Source organism: Ceratotherium simum, chromosome 18, assembly GCF_057802395.1.
Source record: "Ceratotherium simum simum isolate JZ-2026a chromosome 18, ASM5780239v1, whole genome shotgun sequence".
Taxonomy (NCBI): Eukaryota; Metazoa; Chordata; class Mammalia; order Perissodactyla; family Rhinocerotidae; genus Ceratotherium; species Ceratotherium simum.
Window position 1 is genome coordinate 35,810,601 of NC_141917.1, and position 21,714 is coordinate 35,832,314.

Consider the following 21,714-nt stretch of genomic DNA (forward strand, 5'->3'; position numbering starts at 1 on the left):
AACTGAGAACTATGATGGATAAAAGGTTTAGCTGTGACAGTGGCGAGCAAGGACCAGAATAGCCCCCATTCCTCTCCTCTTCAGCTGGGAAAATGGGAAAAACTAAGTAATTGTTCCAACAGCCAAAGAAAAAGGAGCCAGGGAGTATCTGCCTGATTGGGTGGGTGTTGGCAGGGAGGTGGGTTGGGCGGGGGGCAGCTAGCTGCCTAGGAGAAGAAAGGTCTAAGTTAAAGAAAGAGGGTGAGGAAAAATGGGAGTTTTAACCCATCCACAACAGGGGTTCTTAGCCCACCACTAAAGAAAAACTTGGCTTGGGGATGAGTAGAAAATAGTTCACTGGTGGAAATTCTCCTGAGTAGCCAGCATAACGGACATAGCTCAAGAAAACAGTAGATTGGGAGGTCAGATCAGTGGAACAGCCAAGAGGGAAACACTAAGTGAATGGAGGATGTCTAGAGGATGGAGAAAACACACACATGCAAACGAGATACAATCCACCTTCCAATAATGATGTATTGACACAAGCTCTTTCACTAGGAGCAGGAACAAAATGGTAGCATGGGAAGTTGGGGGTTATATTTCTAGAGGTCATGACCACAGCCGTCAGAGACCATTTAGAGGACAAGGAACATTTTTGATGGTAGAGATAGGAACAAAGATAAACCCACACTTAAAATTTGCAGTTATTGTTTAAGCAAGGAGTCATGGCCACAGTGAATCCCCATTCTACTAAACAAAGTTAGGACAACCCCCCAAATGCCAATGTGACATTCTTAAATAAGTCCCTTTATTCTAATGATATTCCTTTGTTTAATACAGGGAAAGAAAAAAGTAGAGTTTTATTATTTAGTCAGAAAAAGTTACACAAGATATATGCTTTATTTCCATGGGTTTCTGAAATCATATGCTTTATAAAAATCTCCACCTTAATCAAATTTACCCCCCCATATAATATTTACTATTAAACCAACCAAACTGACACAATAATTACTCCCAAAAGACAAAGATCCAATAGACTGTAAAATATAATGGAATGCACCCAGTTGGTTAACAACAAAAAGAAAAACTAAACTAAACTAGAGCTTGAACTTTTATAACAATTTACAGAACTCTGTTTAACTTAATAAATAAGAAAAATCTGCTTTGGATAATCCATTGCTTCATAATTTCTCAGAGTATAAGGCACACAACCACCAGCATTACAAATCCAATGTGAAAGAAAATCTGAAGACAGCAGATGACACATATCCTACAAAAAAAAGCAGGTGCCTTTGGGACATTGACTTTTATATCAAAATAACATTAAACTGTGCAGATGCAAAATTTACAGCAACTAAATTTTCCTTCTCTAATAAAGGTTAATCACTTTTAACAGAAGGTCAATTTGAAAGAACAAAGGAAAAAGCAAATTTCCTAAAATGACTTTATTTTGAAAAAAATATGTTTTTTCAGTATCAGACAGATTTTTAAAAATGATTTAACTGGTATAATACTTTAGAATAGTGTGTAAACAAATTGATAGCAACTAAAACAATTTTAATGGCCCATTCAGGAGTTTACATTTGAAATGACATTACTGGTTAAGTCCTTTTCTGTGTGAATTCAAATTCTATGGTTGTGAGCCAACTATCAATATTTTGTTAATTTTTAACAAATATTTTGTTAAGTTTAGTTATGTTTTTCAAAACAGTGAAAACCCTAACACATGAGATATTTGGGCAAAGATACTGAAAAAATAATAAGATGTTACGATAGCTAATGTATTACAGTGATTATTCCCTAAACTGATTTCCAAAACAATAACCTAGACCTAATGTTAGTTATGGTCTTTTATGAATATTATAGTGATTTCTCACAAGTGCACTGAACAGATTCTGCCAATAATCACAACTCACTAAAGCACTTGGCAAATTAAACTTCAGTCAGCGTCAACACACATGAAATAATGTTCGAGTTCACTATAAGCCTTACTCATGACCCCATTTATTTTGGTCATTTCACTGTTTCAATATCTCAGGAAAATGTGGATCCAAATATAATGCTAACTTTCCACAAATTAGTCACCCTAAAATTTGAGCTGTTTTTCATCAGCTAATGGACTACCTTAAAGGCTTCCTTTCAGAAAACTTAATGGATGTTAATCTAATAGAGTTATTAGTAAAGCCAGATAAACAGAAGAAACAATAAAAATATATCACTGAATAAATGAAACTCTAATATTGCACTAGAGTGTTAGAGAAGAAATAGAATTACAAGTATATAAATTTTTTTTTAACAGTTTTATTTATTTATTTTTTTGTGAGGAAGATCAGCCCTGAGCTAACATCCGTGCTAATTCTCTTCTTTTTGCTGAGGAAGACTGGCCCTGAGCTAACATCTATTGCCAATCCTCCTCCTTTTTTCTTTTTTCGCCCCAAAGCCCCAGTAGATAGTTGTATGTCATAGTTGCACAGCCTTCTAGTTGCTGTACGTGGGCCGCGGCCTCAGCATGGCCGGAGAAGCGGTGCGTCGGTGCGCGCCCGGGATCCGAACCCGGGCCGCCAGTAGCGGAGCGCGCGCCCTTAACCGCTAAGCCACGGGGCCGGCCCCAAGTATATAAATTTTTAAAAAATTGTACATGCCTCCTGACAAGAGGACTCAGGAATTATAATAATTAATATAAGTACCTAATATGTTTTTAAAAATCCACTTTGATGTCAGCTACCCTTAGTTATCATTGTCTGAATCATTTGCTTCTCTGAGATTGCCATATGGTTACCTCAGACATCAATAAGAATTCCATGTTTTGAAGACATCATTCGTCTGGTCCCTGTTAAATACATAACGAACGAACAGATGTGAGGTAAAGATGATGTGATTATCACATAAAGCCAGAATGGCAGAGGAGAAGTTTTTCCAAATGGGCATATCCACAAGCCGTGACGAATTCCATCTCGGACATGGTGTGAGCTCCAGGATATAAATAACATCCAGGGAAGAGAGCACCACGAGTCTCTGAGCTTGAAAAAGTGCACAGTAAACTTCAGGGTCAGAGCCACAACGGGTATCACAGTAGAACAGTGAAGGAACGGTCTCCGTGGAAGAGTCAAAGCAGCCTGAAAAGAAGCAGCTAGTGTCATTGCCTTCTTGGCCGAAGTTTTACAGGTGCTTCTTACTATTGTAAAATATTTTCCAGGAGTCTATTGGAAATGCAAGGGAAACATTTTCTATGCCACCTCCAAATACATGCATTAAATCTATTACGTACAAGGCAAAGAAGAAAAAAGCGTGAGCAGAACATCCTTTGCATTAAAAATGAAACCAAGACCTCAAGAATATGGTGATTAATTTTTTAAGTTTTCTATTATTTGCTTAGAAAAGTCACAATATGAATGTAATTTATATCCCAAATGTATGATATGTGTAAATCTGGAGTTTTAAAGAATTGTCTGGGGCCTCTAAGAGCGTTGAGAAACATCTCACAACAGAATAAAATATTCTTCAATTAATAAAGGCACAAAAGGGGAATATTTTTGTTATAACCATTTTATATTAGTCTTGAATGCTTTCAGAATTTATTTACAACATTTAGAAAGATTATTTTAAATAAGTATTCTAAAGTTGAGTTAAACTTCAGTAAAATTTCTAAATCACTGCAAAAAATGTAATCAGTATCTGAACGAATGAAAATTTCAGGCTTAACCCCTGAATGATCCATGCATAAGATTTTGTTCTCACATACTTTAAAGGCTAATTTGCAACTAGAAAATTCCTAATAAAAAGAAAGCTGAGGATAGATTGCCTAAATCCAAATTTCCCCACATATCTTCCAAAACATTACAGAACAAGGACAAATAAAACTATACCAAATCCCACTCAGCATACACAGAATTCAGAGAATGCTCGAACTTCAAATACTCCAAAGTATTTATTAAACACCAAATCAGTGAGCTCTCGCTCACACTCCCATCACAGGCCAGGAAAAACTGCATTGAAGAGAGAGGAGAGGAAACCTAAGCTGATCTACAATTACCACTTGGAAGAGAAAGTTCAACCAAAGTGTGAAAACACTGAAAAGGGTCCTGGTATCAGAGCACTGACCACAGAGAAAGGACTGTAAGCGGGCGTGATTCAAAGCTTTGAAAGGCATTGGTTCTGGGGGAGAAGATGGTAAATAAGAAGGGAGAGGTACCCTTTGGAGATGAGGTGGTGAAGGGGAAAAGAAGTAGTAAAAAAAAAAAATGTAAAGGACACAAACTTCCCACCACATTAAAAAAAAAAAGTCATCCATCAAAGAGACTGTACCTTGCCACAGTCAAATCAGACCACCCTTAAGCTGGGAAGCCCTATAAACCCTTAAACCAGCGTTCCTTAACTCCCACCTATTGACTGCACATCAAAGAGTTCATTCTACATTCCTCTTCCCTCTCCCTTCTCATCCACATTTTTAGTTGTTTTATTTCTACTTTGTCAGCACTCATAAAATTTCTGTTGAATTATTCCATTTTTGTCCCCACCTTTGTGTTTAAGTTTGATACCCACAATGTATCATACTCCTAAGGCAGGGTGGGATGAGGGAGCCTATGGTCATCATTACTTGGAAGAAAGCAATAGCCAGATGTTGAGATGATGAGCAGTTAGGCTCTGGATATATCTGGAGGGATATTGACTCTTCACGCTTTTATTTGTGAAGTCTGTTTATATTAATAGATGCTAAAGGAGAAACAAGAAATTTCTGTTGCTTGGGCTGATTTCTAAAATATTAATGCAGATTTTTCATTCATAGAAAAATAATGTATAATGAAAGAAGAAAAAGATGTTATCATAAAATTACTGAAGTAAAAATAGATCACTTAAAAAACAGAAGTAAAATAATCGGGGCCAGCCCGGTGGTGTAGTGGTTAAGTTCGTGCGCTCCACTTTAGCCACCTGGGGTTCGAGGGTTTGGATCCTGGGCACAGACCTACGCGCCGCTTATCAAGCCATGCTGTGGCGGCTTCCCATATAAAGTAGAGGAAGATGGACATGGATGTTAGCCCAGGGCCAGTCTGCCTCAGCAAAAAAAGGGGGATTGGCAACAGATGTTAGATCACAGCTAATCTTCCTCACCAAAAAAAAAAAAGTAGTAAAATTAGATACTTAAAAATAAATATCATAAATACTTATTCAGCTTTGATATTTATTACTGATGATCACATACAATCTTATGGAGAAAGTGAAAAATTTTTAATACTTCATTCTAAAATAAGGATCAATACCAGCACTATACTATACTTTATATGCATTATCTCATTTAATCCTTAAAACAATCCTATGAGATAGAGATTATTTGACAGAGAAGGAAACAGACTTAAAGAGGCTAAGTAACTCTCCCCATATCTTGCGGTTATTAAGTGACAGAGCCGAGATTTGAATCTGAGTCTGACTCTATGGCTCATATTCTTAACACTACTGCTTCTACATGAATCAAAGAATAAATACAGTAGACAGGCCATATGTTTTTAAAAACTACAAGAGCATAGTTAAATTCTAGATGAATGCTTTCATGAACATACTTTTTATAATACTTCATAGCTTATCCCAATCTCTAACATTTATTGTTAACTATTCGCTAGGGTGTGTCATATAACGCTCATTTATCCGCACAACAACCCTATGAGGTAACTAACATGATAATCTACATTTTACAGATAAGGAAATTGACCTAAAGAAGAAAAGTCCTCTTCTAACACCTCACAACTAGGATTCAAACTCAGGTCTTCTGATTGCAGTCTTAAACAGCAATGTTATGCTGCCTCTACTGTTATGCTGTTAACAGAAGTATGTTACAGAAGTACAGCAAAGAAGTTAAAAGTTGTCTTTAATCAGGAATTATGGATTTCTTACTGATTAAATTTCTAAATAAGTGAGACAACCTCTGAGAAATACCTGGTTCAGTACTTGACACATAACAGGAAGAAGAAGTGATCACTTCTCATTCGTTCAACAAATATTTACTGAACATCTACGAGGTGAGCCAGGTACTGTTCTAGGCCAGTGGCAAACCAAGCAGACAAAGTCCTTGCTCTATGAGAGTTTGTATTTCTTTCCTTAAATGTTTGCAGATCATAAACACGTAAAAGGTAGGAAATCTGCTGACCCTTAGAAAATATTATTTGAACTGCCATTTTTAGTATAGTTCATTTGCAAGGCTAATAGGTTATGGTATAGCTAAACCCCTGAAGCCTCAGTGAAATTCCTCAATTTCTCCACCAGGGACGGTGTCCTAATCAGTTCATTGACATGCACACCTTTGGCCCCAAAAGGGACTCAGGGAATGAATCCATTAAAGTCATTCCCCAGGACTGGGAATCATCTTAAAGCTATTCAACTGTTATAGAGCACTTGGGAGCTGCATACTAACTGTAAAACATATGAATAAGGGGAAAAATTTAAGTGTGGTCCTGAAGAAAGAACACTGATACAGAAAGAACTAGGACAGCCCCAAGAATGACTCCCATTACTTTAAACCAGTGAGCTAATCCTTCCGTCAAGATTTGGCTAAATACTCTCTGTAAAGTCAGCATGTAACACCTCAGGTACAATTAGTGAGTCCTTGCTGTATGCACATCCATGCACTTTGTGATGCCACATAACTTGATTAGCAATGTGTCTGGTGCACCTTAAGGGAAGTACCAAGTGCTTGAAAAAGTTGGGTGAATGAGCTTCTTATTTTAAAATAAGGCACATCTTCTCTAGCTCTCACTAAAATGATACTGTGAAGATCAATATAATGGTGCGAAAGAAATTAAAGGAAAAACCATAAAAATTAAACCTACATGCTTCTTACCTTTAAAGATAGGGATCCAGCTAGAAGAAAGTGGTCGACATCAATAACAGAGGCTAAAAATCCAGCTAAAATGACTTCCCCAAAGTCAGTCTTCTTCTTGACTCCAATGACTATTGCCCACGACCACATGCCAATCACACAATGTACTGCGTTATCTGACAGGGCACGCAGCCAGTCATTTTGCTGAATTATGGAAAACTGAAGAAGTCTGTCAGCTACTAGGGAAAATATCCCCAGACCAAGGCTAGAAATAAGAGATTCAGGACTACAAGACTGGAGTAAAGCGTGGGTCATCTCAGTCTCGGATGCCATCACAAACAATGTGTCAGCGTATACTAAAAGCCATCAGGATACTAACAGCTTATTCTTGTCTACATTTCCAGTCACCCTAAAATAGAAAGCAGAGAAAATATTAATGAAGATTATGAGTTGCCATATAATATTTAAACAAAACAATAATTTCACAAATAGAAAACCAAGTGGTAAAAACTGCTGATTTTTTAAACTGTTGTCAGTAATATCATTTTATTTTTCCCAGCTTTATTGAGACATAATTGACGTATAACACTGTGTAAGTTTAAGGTGTACAAGGTGATGTTTTGATATACTTACATACAGTGAAACAATTACCACAATAAAGTTAACACATCCAACACCTTGCATAGTTACCTTTTTTTTCCTTTGGTGAGAGCATTTAAGATCTACTCTCTTAACAACTTTCAAGTATAAAAAACTGGTATTTATTACATGTTATATATAATATGCCACGTGGCCCAAAGAGAATAGATTAGCTTTGTAGGAACAACAGTTTATATGATAAGTATGTATCAAGGGAATTTTAAGAAAGTCCACCAACTGTAGTCTATTACTTTTAGGTCATCAAATAGTTCTCTCTCTCAGCAATGTGTATTACATGGTAGTGGTCATCCATTGTGTCTGTGAACCCAGCAACTACTTTTCATACTTCTGTTAACAGCATCCCCTTCCTTTGAGAAAACTGCTTATCATCATACTCAAACTCCAGAGCTGACCAATTAAAATTCCCTGTGTCCCTTATTAGTAGCAGTGATTAATTAGTAGTCAGTAATCATTTTCAGTAGTGATTAGATTAGTAGTGATTAGTGATGAAGGTGCCCAGGCTGGGCCAATCAGACTCCTTTCCAGAATTTTCCTCAGTGGAGCAGGTGGGGAAAGTTCCTTTTCTTCTTGCAGACCATGGGCTCCACTATGTGAAATAGCCTAGAAAAAAGAATCATGAGGACACTAAATCCTCAGGTCCAATCTCTAAGGTTCTTAGAGCTACCCTAGTTCCTGCAGCTCACTCTTCACTTCTATGAGCTACCCCAGCATTTTTCCAATAAATCCTTTTTTCCTTTCTGTTCCCTTTAACCAAAGAAACTTAACTGATATTAAAAGGCAATTATAATTCTGTGCGGAATTATAATTCATAATTCTATGTTACCTGGCATAGAATATTGAAATCGTTTATCTAGGTAAAGTTATCAATATTGTGTGTAACCTGAAACTTTTCTTTTGTATTATTTTGTTTTAATTCTGAGACTAAAGTATAACTAAATGATTTCTTGAGAATGACTCAACTTCCATTCTGTAATAAAAACTATACATAACTCATTATATATATTCTAAAATTTATAGGGAAATGCAGAAGACCTAGAACAGGAAAACAACTTTGAAAAAGAGGAACTACGTTGAAGGCTTTACACCATCTGATTTCAAGTCTTATTATAAAGCTACAGTAATCAAGACAGTGTGGCATTGGTATAAAGATAGACAAATAGATCAATGGAACAGAATAGAGAGTGGGATCAGAAATAGATCCACACATACATGGTCAATTGATTTTTGACAAACATGCAAACGCAAGTCAATGGAGAAAAGATATTCCTTTCAACAAATGGTGCCAGAACAACTGGATATCCATATGCAGAAATACTGAAACTTAATCCATACCTTACTCCATATATAAAAATTAACTCAAAATAGATCACAGACCTAAAATTAAAACATAAAACTATAAAACTTCTAGAAGAAAACATAGGAGACTATTTTTGTGTTCTTACATTATACAAAGAGTTCTCAGATGCAATACCAAAAGCTCAATCTATTTTAAAAAACTGATAAATTAGAACTTCGTCAAAATTAAGAACTTGTGCTCTTTGAAAGACAATGTTACGAAAATGAAGACAAGCTACAGACTAGGAGAAAATATTTGTATACTTCATATTTGATAAAGGATTTGTATCTATAATAAAGAATTCTCAAAACAAAATAACAGAAAAACAAACCAATACAAAAATGGGCAAAAGATTTGAAAAGATACTTTACAAAGATGATACACATATGGCCAATGAGCACATGAAATACGCTCAACATCATTAACTATTAGGGAAATGCAAATTAAAACCACAATGAGATACCAAATGTACCTATTAGAATGGCTACAATCAAAGACTGACCATCCCAAATGTTGGTAAGATGTGGAGCAACCAGAACTCTCACACACTGGGTGGAAGTGTAAAATGGTACAACCACTTTCCAGTTTCTCAAAAAGTTAAACATATTCCTGCCATATGACTCAGTCATTCCACTCCTAGGTATTTACCTTAAGAGAAATGAAAGCATATGTCCATGCAAAGACTTGTACAAGAACGTTCATAGCAGCTTCATCTACATTAGCTCCAAACTGGAAACAACCCAACTGGATAAACAAAATGTGGAATAAAAAGAAACAAAAAAGTCATACATATAAAAACGTGGATGAACCTCAAAATAATACTAAGTGAAAGAAGCTAGACCAAAAAAACAGAGTACATAGTCAAAACCCATAGGACCATACAACACAAGGATGAACCCTAATGTAAACTATGGACCTTAGTCAATAATATTTTATCAATATTGGCTCATTAGTTGTAACAAATGTACTTACCATACCAATGCAACATGTTAATAATATGGAGAAATGTGTGCAGAGGGAGAGGGAATATAGGAACACTCTGTATTATCTGCTTGATTTTTCTGTAAACCTAAAACTACTATAAAAAATAAAGTCTATTGATTTAAAAAAAGTAAATAAATGAAGCCAAGTATGGGAAAATGTTATAATTGTTAAATTTAGGTAATGGATATACTGTAGCTCATTATACTATCCTCTACTTTTCTGTATGTTTGAAATTTTCATTTAGAAATGTTTTTTAAAAGAGTACATGTATGATTCCATTTACATAAAATTCCAGAAAATGCAAACTAATCTAAGTGACAGCAGATCAGTGTTGCCTGGGGACAGGAGGGGCAGAAAGGATTAAAAAGGAGCATAGGGAAACTTTGGGAGGACAGATCTGTTCATTATCTTGATTGTGGTAATTGTTTCACACATACTTCAAAATGTATCAAATTGTACATTTTAACTATGTACAGTTTAGTAAGTGTCAATTATACTCCAATAAAGATGTTAAAGTTAGGAAAATGTACTTTATTGTCAATAACAACAGCAGGCTTTCACATTAAAGAAACAATCTGAGGGGGGCCGGCCTGGTGGCAGAAGTGGTTAAGTGTGTGTGCTCTGCTGCGGCGGCCCAGGGTTCGCCGGTTTGGATCCCAGGTATGCACCAACGCACTGCTTGGCAAGCCATGCTGTGGCGGTGTCCCATATAAAGTGGAGGAAGATGAGCACGGATGTTAGCCCAGGGCCAGTCATCCTCAGCAAAAAAAAAAAAAAAAAAAAAGAGGATTGGCAGATGTTAGCACAGGGCTGATCTCCTCACAAAAAAAAAAGAAAAAAAAAGTAAAATGTTAAGGGGCCAGCCCCGTGGCTTAGCAGTTAAGTGCGTGCACTCCGCTGCTGGCGGCCCGGGTTCGGATTCCGGGCGAGCACCGACGCACCGCTTCTCTGGCCATGCTCAGGCCGCGTCCCACATACAGCAACTAGAAGGATGTGCAGCTATGACATACAACTATCTACTGGGGCTTTGGGGGAAAAAAATGAATAAATAAAATTATAAAAAAATAAAATAAAATAAAGAAACAATCTGAAAATAAGAAAGAGATTATGGAGACAAAAAACCTGATTGCCCACATACAAGGTCAGTAGAAGCAATGCATAGTAAAATGAATGCTTCAAAAAACACAATTACTGAATACGAACATTATCAAAGAATTTTTCCAAAGCTTGAGGGGAAAAAATGGACAAAGATTTGGGCATGGAAAGAAAAAACTAGATTAAAAAAATACAGGGAAAATCCTTACGAGTTTCCAAGTCCAAAAAAAAAAGGTTATCTGTAAAAGAAGAAGAATGTGTTTGATACAAACACTAAATGCCAAAATATTGAAAATTTGTGGGGCAACATTTACAGAGCTCTGAGAGAAAAGGACCATGACTATAGGATTCTAAACATAACTAAATTATAGCACCTATGTGACAACTGTAAATTTTAAGAGTTTTTTGCCTTAGAAATTGTAACACCTATGTACAATTTCTGGGAAAAAAAGAATTGAGTAGCAAGACTTCTAAATGTCTAGGGGGAGGAATAAAGGAAACTTGATCAATACAGCAAACAGAAAAGGAAAAAAAGGAAAGAAGAAAACTTTACCCCTATCCTCCCCCGCCAAAAGCAATAGGGACGAAACATATCAAACACAAATACTAAAATAAATGTGAATGTATTAAATTTCTCTATAGAGAGACAGACTGAGGCAAAAGGAAACATCCACCAAGTTATTGTTCATAAGAAAACATCTCAAACAAAAAGTCTCAGCAATGTAGAAAATAAAGAGATGAGAAAATATCTATCTAGAAAATACAAACAAAATAAAGCAGCAGTGGTAACATTAACATCAAACATGGAATTCATGGTAAAAGATTTACTAGGACTAAAAGGGATAAAATATTCAAGTCATAATAAAGTTATATAAGAAGATGCTTATATGTCAAACAGCAAAGCAGTAAAATATATAAATTAAATCAAGTAGCCAAAAAAAAGTATAGATAATCTGAATAATATAATTACAAATTTGATTTCATATACAGCTCTAAAACTGTATATATTACATAGAATACACATTCTTTCCAAATCTCCATGGAACATTTATAAAAATTAACTATATATTTACTCATCCACAAGAAAAACTTCAGTAAAATCTAAAAAGTGGAAATGTTCAGGCCAAATTCTCTGACCAGAATGCAATATAATTCACCACTTTTAAACTGGTTAAAAAGAAAAATATAGTGGCCTAATTGGCTCAAAGAAGCTAAGCTTAAATGCTGGTCCAAGTAATACCTTTAGAGCCAAAAGACTTGCCTCTCTTTCAAGTGTTTGTGTGACAAAAACATTTCAGGAAAGAAAACAAAAGCTCAGAGAGCAAGGACTTTGTCTCCTTTGTTCACTGCTATATCTTTAGCACATAGTAGGGGCTCAATAAGTATTTGTTGAATGAATTAATGAAAAATGATCATACATTGTATTTGTTATCCACCAGGTATTGCATATTAAATGCTTAAAAGGCATTTAGTAAAACGTAACATGCCTTCCTGAGAATCTGCATTTTTAGCAACTATGAATACCAGGTAATTCTTATGTTCACTAAACATTGAGAACCACTAGTTTACCAAAAACCAAAATGATGAACACCAAGAAAAATTATCTTAAAAGTCAGAAACAGTATACCTATTATAATATTGTTCTGGCAGTTTTAATCAATGTAATGGGGCAAGGAAGGGATGGAGGGAGGAAGGGAGAAAATGTATCATTACCTTATCAGGAAGAAAAAGATAATTATATTAGTTTGTAAGTGAAATGACTGCCTATCCAAGAAAACCAATTGAAAACTGTTAGAATTTAAGTTGCAAAGGTGGCTAATTCAAGATAAATACTAAAATAATATTTTTAATATACCAGCAATAATCATACAAAAAAAAGATGGGAAAATGAACATTCACAACAGCAATAAAACTGAAATACCAAGGAATCAACAAAACAAGAAATGCACATGAAGAAAATGACAAAACTATTAAAAGACACAAAAAAATCAGCTATTTAGAGCTCCGGTGGCTTTGTGCTATGTCAACTCAGCTAAGTTGGAAGTACATTTCCCAGAATTCTCTTCCTTGTACAGTTCTGGGTAGTGTTGTCTCCAGGAGACACTGTACATGAGACTTGGAAGGCAGAAGTGAAGCAGCAGCCGTATTTTTACACTCTGAAGTTCAGTGCCAGACACACTGTGGAGCTCGTTGCTGATCTGTTTCCTCACCTTGTTGGCATGGGGAAGCAGCTGGGCCTGCAGCTCCTTCAGCTCCCACCAGATCTTCCTTCAGCTTCTCCAAATCCTGGGGCTGCACATGGTCAAGAGTGCCGGCCTCTCCTGCAGGTCACCCACAGCATCAAAATTGGAGTTGGTGAGGCCAGTGCAGGCTCCATGCTGTTCTTGCTCTCGTCCACATCCAGCTTCCCTTCCCAACTGTCTGTCTAGCTGATTTGCAGCAGCTTCAGCCTCAACAACAGACTCAGAGGCAACAGCCTGCACAGCCTGCTCTCCCAGCCCCTCAATTACAGCTCTAACCCCTGGAATAAATGCCTTCTTCTTTAGCACACAAAGTAGTTCTGCTTCTTTGGTGGAACTTCACTGATACAAGAGCCAGACCATTTTATTGAGTAAGAAGACCACATTGATGGTATCATTCTCCTAAAATTAATCTATAAATTTAATGTAATTCTAATCAAAATCATAAAAGGATTTTCTTTTAGGAACATCACAGAATGTGTCTAAATTTCATTTGAAAGAGTAAATGCCAAGAAACTTGAAAAAGCAGAGGAGTACTGAAAGATAAATACAAAGTCCAGAAACAGATCAAACATATGTATGGGGAGGGGGGAAAATGTGTGTAGAATTCCAAAAGGGTAGAGGCACAATTATTATTTAACTCAGATCCTGTATCAGTTAGGGTTCTTCAGTGCATGGCAGTAAAAGCAAAAAAACCTTATTAAAAGGATACTAAGAAATCACAGACTTGCCAGGTTTCAAGAACCAGGCTTCAAAGCTATCCCTCAAGCACCTCGGTGAAAAAGAGACCAGACAACTGGTCTGGTGAATACCTCCCTGTCACTGAGCCCAGCTTACACTGCCCAACCGTCACCAGATATTACCACTGGCATTGCTGCCAGTGCTGCCCTGTCAGCTGCTGCCCTAAAAGATTCTTGGCACTATTTGTTTCTTTGCTCTTAATACGAAATTTGGGGTGGGGCAGGGTATGTGTCTGATTGGCTGGGCCTAGGTCACATGCCCACACTCTAGCTGCAAGGGAGGCTGGAGAAGATAGCATTTGGCCTTTTCAGCATATATAGTAGAAGGCGGGCTCTTTCTTTCTTCTAGGCACATTAGAAGAGGAATCTCGAAAATGTACTATACTGAACAGGAAATGACCGGTCCATACTGGTAATCGGTCTCTTAGAAAAGGCACTAATTGCTAAGTACTGCTGGAGAGAGTCAGTCATCAGACGAAACCTGAGACTGGATCATCCACTTTCAGCCTGTGCAAAGCAGTTTTATACAGTAGTGTTGTTAAATCAAACAACTTTAGTTTTTAAAGTGTCACATTCACATGGATTAGGGTTTTGCAATGTAGACCATTTCTCTGGTTAAATTAAGAAAGGGAATCAGTTTTGTTGACTAGCTGCCTGGAAATTTCCCACAGTTAGGTAGCCTTTGTAATAAGCTTGGTTATCAAATTTGGGATATTTATATGAATTTGTAAACAGACTTGTACATAGTCCAGCTAGCTCAACTTTTAGAGAGGAGCTCAAAATTATTTTTAAAATATTGATAGATGTGACTATATAAAAATCTAAAACTCCTGCATGGCAAAGTTAAAGACAAATAAATGGAGGAAATTTAGAGCATTTATGATGAAGAAAGATTAGAAGCCTTACTTTATTAAGGGCTCTTAAAATTAACAAGAAGAATAAAACAAGTATCCCAATAATAAAGTGGGCAATGTCTATGAAAAGACAATTTGAAAAATGAAGAAATACAAATGGTCAAAAAAATTATTAAAAGATTTCACCTTTATTAGCAATCAACTGAATTTAAATTAAAACAATGAGATTTCAGTGTAAGACTGACAAAAGATTGCGAACACTTTCTGTTAGTAGCGGTGGAGAAATGATCACTCTTATAGAGTATTAGCAGGAGTATAAATTGGTATAACTTTTCTAGTCGACAATTTGAAAATATGTATCAAAAATCATTAAAAAAATGAGCACTTTTTGACTCAGCATTTCCAATTATAGGAATTTATCCTAAGAAAATAATTAGATAAATACAGAGTTACATATGGATGTTCAGCATGGCATTGTTTATAATAAGGAAAAATTAGAAATTGTATGTCCAAAATATGGGAATAGTGAAATAAATTCCAAACAATTATGCAACCATTAAAAAAATACTTATTCCCATATTTATTGACATGAAAATATGCTCAATAGATATTAAAATATAAAAGGTATCCTATAAATATGTAAAACATTACATTTTTGTTAAAAATATGTACACATACATTAAAAAAATCCGGAAGGCTGTTCATTTGGCTTGTCTCTCACTGGTGGGCTAACATGTGATCATTACTTTTTATTCCTTTCTTTGATTTCCTAAAAATTTTCAATGTCTTGCTATTATGACCACAAAACCAGTAAAGCTGCTTTGAAAAGTTAAAGTCAGAAGTAATTAAACAACTCAGACCCTATAAAGTCTGTACAAAAGAGGCTAAAGTCAGCCTCTTAAAAGTATAATTTAAAAATAACGTAGCGGGGCCGGCCCCGCGGTGTAGTGGTTAAGTGCGCATGCTCGCTGCTGGCGGCCCGGGTTCAGAACCCTGGGTGCGCACCCATGCACCGCTTGGCAAGCCATGCTGTGGCGGCGTCCCATATAAAGTGGAGGAAGAGGCACAGATGTTAGCCCAGGGCCAGTCTTCCTCAGCAAAAAGAGGAGAATTGGCATGGATGTTAGCTCAGGGCTGATCTTCTCACACACACACACAAAAATGTAGAAACATATTTATAACATTATAAATATGTATTAATAAAAATATTAGAGTAAATAACATGAATAAACAATAAAAATGTATACAATTATCATAAGTCAAATTTATTGTGTAATATAATTTGTTCATATTTATGTATCAGTTGACACATGAAAAGTCTGTACAAAAGATTTTTATATCTCCAGATAAAATAAACTTATATAGGGGCCGGCCCCATGGCTTGGCGGTTAAGTGCGCGCGCTCTGCTGCTGGCGGCCCGGGTTCGGATCCCGGGTGCGCACCGACGCACCGCTTCTCCGGCCATGCTGAGGCCGCGTCCCACATGCAGCAGCTAGAAGGCTGTGCAACTATGACATACAACTATCTACTGGGGCTTTGGGGGAAAAAATAAATAAATTAATTAATTAAAAAAAAAAGAAATAAACTTATATAGCTTCCTTTAATTCTTTTATATGAATGTGAAGAAAATTTGCTTTGCAGAGAACAACTATTTTGTTAATGATAACGGAGTCTACAACAATCCTCAAATTCTTGCTCATTTGCAATAATAAAATTGTTCTCTAAAGCACTAAGATTGGGCTATAGTCTACAGATACTTCCAGGATGAGGAAATAATGATTTCAAGGTACTTTCAATCAAGAGATATGACCAAAATACAAAAGATACCTCCAAGGTCATGAATCCTTTTATGGTCCCACAAATCATGAGTAATTTGTCTTTACTTTACAAAATAAACACTTCAATGAATAAAAAAGTCAATGTCTTTAAAGGTTTAGTACATATAAAATTTATAAAGTGTCCCTTTGAACCAAAGATAACACCATTATCCACTTAGCTGGATGGGAATCGGGACACAGAAAGCTTGAATTAATGACCAAGCCAGAGAAGTGCAGCAGCAATATTCCCCTCCTTCAGTAAACCAAGACCTATGAGTTAGCTGGAAGGAGAAAGGTGGCCATTCAGGTGGATGAGTGAGAATGTAGGCTGGGCACAGACTACACAGAACCCTAACAGAAAAACTCTGCTGCCACTCAAAATATGCTTCTATATGCATTTAATTGCAATTTTATTGTCAAATCTTATCCCAGAAAGCAGACAAAAATAAAAGGTCATTATCCACTTAATTGCAAATTACATGATGTCTTTATAAAGCCATTGCATTACATCCATCTTCTTTTACTCATGAAATGATTTTTATAATCACAAAATATATTTATTATTATTATTATTATTATTATTTTTGTGAGGAAGATCAGCCCTGAGCTCACATCCGTGCCAATCCTCCTCTTTTTGCTGAGGAAGACTGGCACTGAGCTAACATCCTTGCCGATCTTCCTCCACTTTATGTGGGATGCCGCCACAGCATGGCCTGACAAGCGGTTCCTAGGGGATCCGAACCCGGGGCCACCCAGCAGCACAGCATGCGCACTTAACCGCTCTGCCACAGGGCCAGCCCCCACAAAATATATTTACATGTTACTAACCTTACATTTTTACATGAATTCAGATTCTAAAAGGATCAGGTAGCTAATAAAGTGGCATGAGCAAAGTGAAACATCAAAAGATCAATCTGAATTTAAAGTGAAAAAAATCTTATTGTTTACAAAATAACTATCATGGCTTGTGATCAGAACACATACACATAATGGGGCAGCACAAAATGCATTTTATAAATGGAAAGTATAAAACAGGTTGCTTGATGAGAGAGGAATGAAATGCTCACATGAGTAAACCTGGAAGGAGATCCTTCAGCCACAGTCAAGCCTTGAGATGCCTGCAGCCCTGCCAATATCTAGACTGCAACTTCATGAGACTCTGGGTCAGACTCACCCAGCTAAGCCTGTTCCAAAGTCCTGGCTCACAGACTCAGTGAGATAATAATTGTTCACTGTTTTAAGCCTCTTAAGTTTTGGGGTAATTTGTTGTGCAGCAACAGATAACTAAAACAGTACTGTTTCTGTTTTTTAGAAAGGTATATTTATGGTGCCAGAAACACACAATTCTGACATCTGTTCCACTCCAACTATTGGCACAGATCTTTAACATATCTGGATTAGATTCTGAATATGAGAAATTGTATAAGTGTACTTCCTCTTATTTATTGTCTCTGACTAGGACACCTAAGTGTACCCATTTTTGCCTTACCTCTTTCTTTTTCCACTTCCTGCTCCTCCTAGTAAAACTAGAACGGACTCCAAAACCTCTTAAAATGTAAAATACCTTTATATTTATTTTACATATTCACTTTCGTTGGCCAGGTTCCTTGAGAGTAGTAATTATAATTTTCTTTTAAACCTATCATGCATAAAAATCTAATGTGCTCAAGGTGTTTAGTAAATATTTCTTTACATTAGTACAAGAGGTAAGCAATCCTCAGCCTATAACTAAAGATATTATTTGGGATGACTTCTCTGCAGTGACAGCCAGTTACCCAGATCATAATCTTTCTCTGTGACTTGCAGGAGCACTTTCTACAAAGGCCAAACTCTACCACCACTGCCAACCCCATTATAGTAAAATGCCACCAACTATAGGGCTTTCAAAGTAAACAGAATAGTAATCTTCCCTTTCCTTAACACCACAAACACATAATTAGCCAGTTACTTTAATTATACACTATTGTGCTTTGTCTGTTAATAATCTCTTAGACATTATTTCTGCCAAAACAAATAAGAGCTAAGAAATTCCCAATGTAAACTCATCTTCTGCTTCCTCCCTTCCCCCCTCCAAATGTTTACAAAAACCTGAGGTAAAAGCAAATCCGATAATTGCCTTTAGTGTGCTTTACAAGTAAGTCTTCTTCACTGAACTGTAGTTGCTGCGAAAGTTAATATAGATATATATTTAATGTTATAATACCTAAAGCAGATGCCAAATCTAATGCAGGTAATTTGCAAAGGAAAGAAACACAAATCCTACTCACTTTCACGGAAACTTTTTATAACCTGCATATAAAATGTTCGGTTCCTATGACCATTACGAATAAAACATACAATTCTGAATTTCAACATATTTCAAGTCTCAGCAAATAGCCAGTCATTCTTTCCTCCGGTTGGTGTGATGCAATAATTATTAAACTGTCGATTAAGAAAACTGGGCAGGAAGGCTGGAGCCCTAGAAACTAAACATTTTATAGGCAGGGATGGACCACGTCACACTTAGACCGTTCACGCCTCCAGACATCCGGGGCGGGTAAGGGCTCTCCTGCCTGATAAGGTGGCAATGGGCTTCTCTGGCGAGACCCCCGCACCCCGCCCTGGGCCAGGGAAAGGCCAGAGGGGCAGAGCCTAGGCGAGGGCTGGGTGCCTATGGAATCCAGAAGGCGCGACGAAGCCGGAGGGCGGCGCCGGGGCATCGCACACCTCACTCGCTCTCGGGTCCCGCGCGCCTGCTGCTCCCTCCACGCCCTCTCCATCTGGAACCTGGACCTTCCAGACTTCGGGCTCAAGTAGTCTCCGCCTCCGACCTCCCACCTCACGACACAGTTTCGCGGCGTCCATTCCGTCCCCCTCCCGCCCAATCCCTCGCAGCCTCTCAGCCTCACACACCCTCGCCTTTCGCGATTGAAAGCGGCAGCACGAACGGCGGCCCCGCCCCTCTCCTCCTGCCCTCGGTCGGCACGATAGAGACGACGGCCCCCGGCCAGAGCGGCTCCAGCCCGCAACACCGCCGAGAGGACGACGGGATACTGGCCCCATTCTGAGCCGACAGGAACCGATACCTCAGCGCTCTTTCATCGAGCCAGTGGGTACTACGAGTTCTCCCCAGCCCGGCCCTAAAAAAGGAGATTTTGGGACCAGCGGGTGAGAAGTGAAAAGTGCCTCGTTGGTTTCCCTCTGTCAAACCAAAGGATTGTTTCTCGGTTTAGCCGCCGACATACCCACAACGCACCGAAGTGGCTGTCGGGAAGCTGGGGACGCGGAAGTGGTCTCACCGAATGTCGGACGCACAGGCTTTAGGCCCAGACGCTTGAGCGGGGAGCCACGAGCCGTCGTGGGTCCCGAAGGTGTAGATATTTCCGACTTTCTTTAACGGATTCTTCAGGATGGGCGTCGGAGAGAGTTTTTCACGAGACGGAGGGACCGCGCGACCTGGCACACCAGACGCTCCTCTGTAGCGCTTCACCGCCCCCTTGGGGATTTCTTAATAATCGTTCTTTGCCACTGTGCGGGCGGACGTTGGGGGCTACTCTTTCCTGTGGACAGCAGTGACATGGCTAAAACACTTATGATACTAAATGCTCAGGAGTCGAAAAAGCAACTGCATAAAGGGTAGCTTGCCCCTAATTAACTGGACTCACAAGATGCAGCTTGTTTACTGGGACTATGGCCAGGTCCCATCCCTTCTCCCTGCCTTGGTGCTGGTGGGTGCTCTCTCAGCATCAAGATGTCTAGCTTGATATTTGGCTCTACGAAGCCCTGCCGCAAAAGAACAGGCTCAAAGAGGGGCATTTCTTACTCCTTCCTACTTCATTTCTCAAAACAAGTGTCAGATGGAAAGCAAGGGCAGCAGTGGTTTATATTAATTACATAGTTGAAAGAGAATTAAGTAGTAGAAAATTGGAATCTTCAATCTCGAGCAAATTCCTAGGCCTCGCACAGAACCTTCAAGTGTGGCTCAGTTTCTCAGTGATAGACCTTTTCATTGCTTCTCACACTCTTGGTTCTTAGCCAATGGAAAAAATTCAGGGGGAAAATTATACACATTTTAATCCGCATATTAGCTTAAAAGCAAATTGAAAATATTTGTCACCAAATACATTAACCACAATATTGGATGCTTTTAGTCATGTTAAGGACAATTTTTTTTCTGTCTGAATGGAGTAACAATTTGGCATTACCCTTATGGCAGCATGGTACATGTCTTATAATAGTCTAGGCTTTCTAGAGCTATTGAAGGATAAACAGGTGGCTTCCTGCAACCAAAATAGAACAAAATTGTTATGGTTCTTTTCTGTGGTCAATGTACTGCCCAGAGGCACTAGTTCATTTATACAACACATACTGAGTGGTCTCAGTGTGCCAGCCATTATGCTTGGTAACGAGGCTAAAGTATGACTTTATGGAGCTCAAGTTGTAGTGGAGGATATAGACCACAAAGAAACAAGTTAGACGACTGTAATACCTGCCGTAAAGGACACAAATAGTGATGTAATAGAGAGTAACTGGGAGGCCAACTTTAGATAGGGTAGTCAGAGAGGTCCCTCTGAAAAAGTGATACTTGTGCTGAGACCTGAAGGTGGTAAGGAGCCCAGTGGGAGAGGAGCTGAAGATAGAATATTGTGCCCATCAAATCATTGACATCACTCCTAATCTACTAGGCTCTGCCTGCTTTGCTCTCCTTTTTCTCCTTGTTTCCTCTGTTGCTTTTTCCCTTATATAGCAAGAGGCTGATCTTTTCTTTTTTTTTTTTTGTGAGGAAGATCAGCCCTGAGCTAACATCCGTGCTAATCCGCCTCTTTTTGCTGAGGAAGACCGGCTCTGAGCTAACATCTGTTGCCAATCCTCCTCCTTTTTTCCCCCAAAGCCCCAGTAGATAGTTGTATGTCATAGTTGCACATCCTTCTAGTTGCTGTATGTGGGACGTGGCCTCAGCATGGCCGGAGAAGCGCTGCCTCGGTGCGCGCCCGGGATCCAAACCCGGGCCGCCAGTAGCGGAGCGCACGGACTTAACCGCTAAGCCACCGGGCTGGCACGAGGCTGATCTTTTCTAGAAACCAGAAGTTAATTAGAACATTTCTAGCTCTACTGGTATAGTCTTGAGGTCTTTTTAGATGTGTGGTTTTGTTCTTTCCCAATAGACAAGGTTGTAATAAATAGCATATTTAGTGAGTTCATTCCTCTTTTACTTTCACATA

General features: G+C 38.2%; 1 protein-coding gene across 8 annotated transcripts; it reads right to left on the minus strand.

The window, feature by feature from the left end:
• Nucleotides 1–709: 709 nt before the first annotated feature.
• TMEM267 (transmembrane protein 267) lies at nucleotides 710–21,368 on the minus strand. 8 transcript variants are annotated; one of them, XM_087443251.1, is made up of 5 exons: nucleotides 19,792–21,367; nucleotides 13,073–13,183; nucleotides 9,432–9,527; nucleotides 6,809–7,196; nucleotides 710–3,095 (listed from the first exon to the last, which is right to left on the minus strand). In XM_087443251.1, exons 4-5 carry the CDS (start codon nucleotides 7,118–7,120, stop codon nucleotides 2,760–2,762), a joined length of 648 nt encoding a protein of 215 aa, XP_087299377.1. In that variant the 5' UTR covers nucleotides 7,121–7,196; nucleotides 9,432–9,527; nucleotides 13,073–13,183; nucleotides 19,792–21,367; the 3' UTR covers nucleotides 710–2,759. The 8 variants fall into 8 exon arrangements, with proteins under 8 accessions (XP_087299377.1, XP_087299376.1, XP_087299381.1 ...); XM_087443250.1 differs by having other exon boundaries at nucleotides 19,749–21,367; XM_087443255.1 differs by lacking the exon at nucleotides 9,432–9,527 and having other exon boundaries at nucleotides 19,792–21,368.
• Between the last annotated feature and the right edge of the window lie 346 nt (nucleotides 21,369–21,714).

What these genes read in the sequence shown, in the direction of transcription:
- TMEM267 (XM_087443256.1), bottom strand. Translation starts at nt 7,120, where the DNA reads ATGGCATCCGAGACTGAGATGACCCACGCTTTACTCCAGTCTTGTAGT. An exon ending in CTGGATCCCTATCTTTAAAG is followed by an intron (nt 3,096 to 6,808) that starts GTAAGAAGCATG and finishes GCTTCTTTTCAG; the next exon opens with GCTGCTTTGACTCTTCCACG.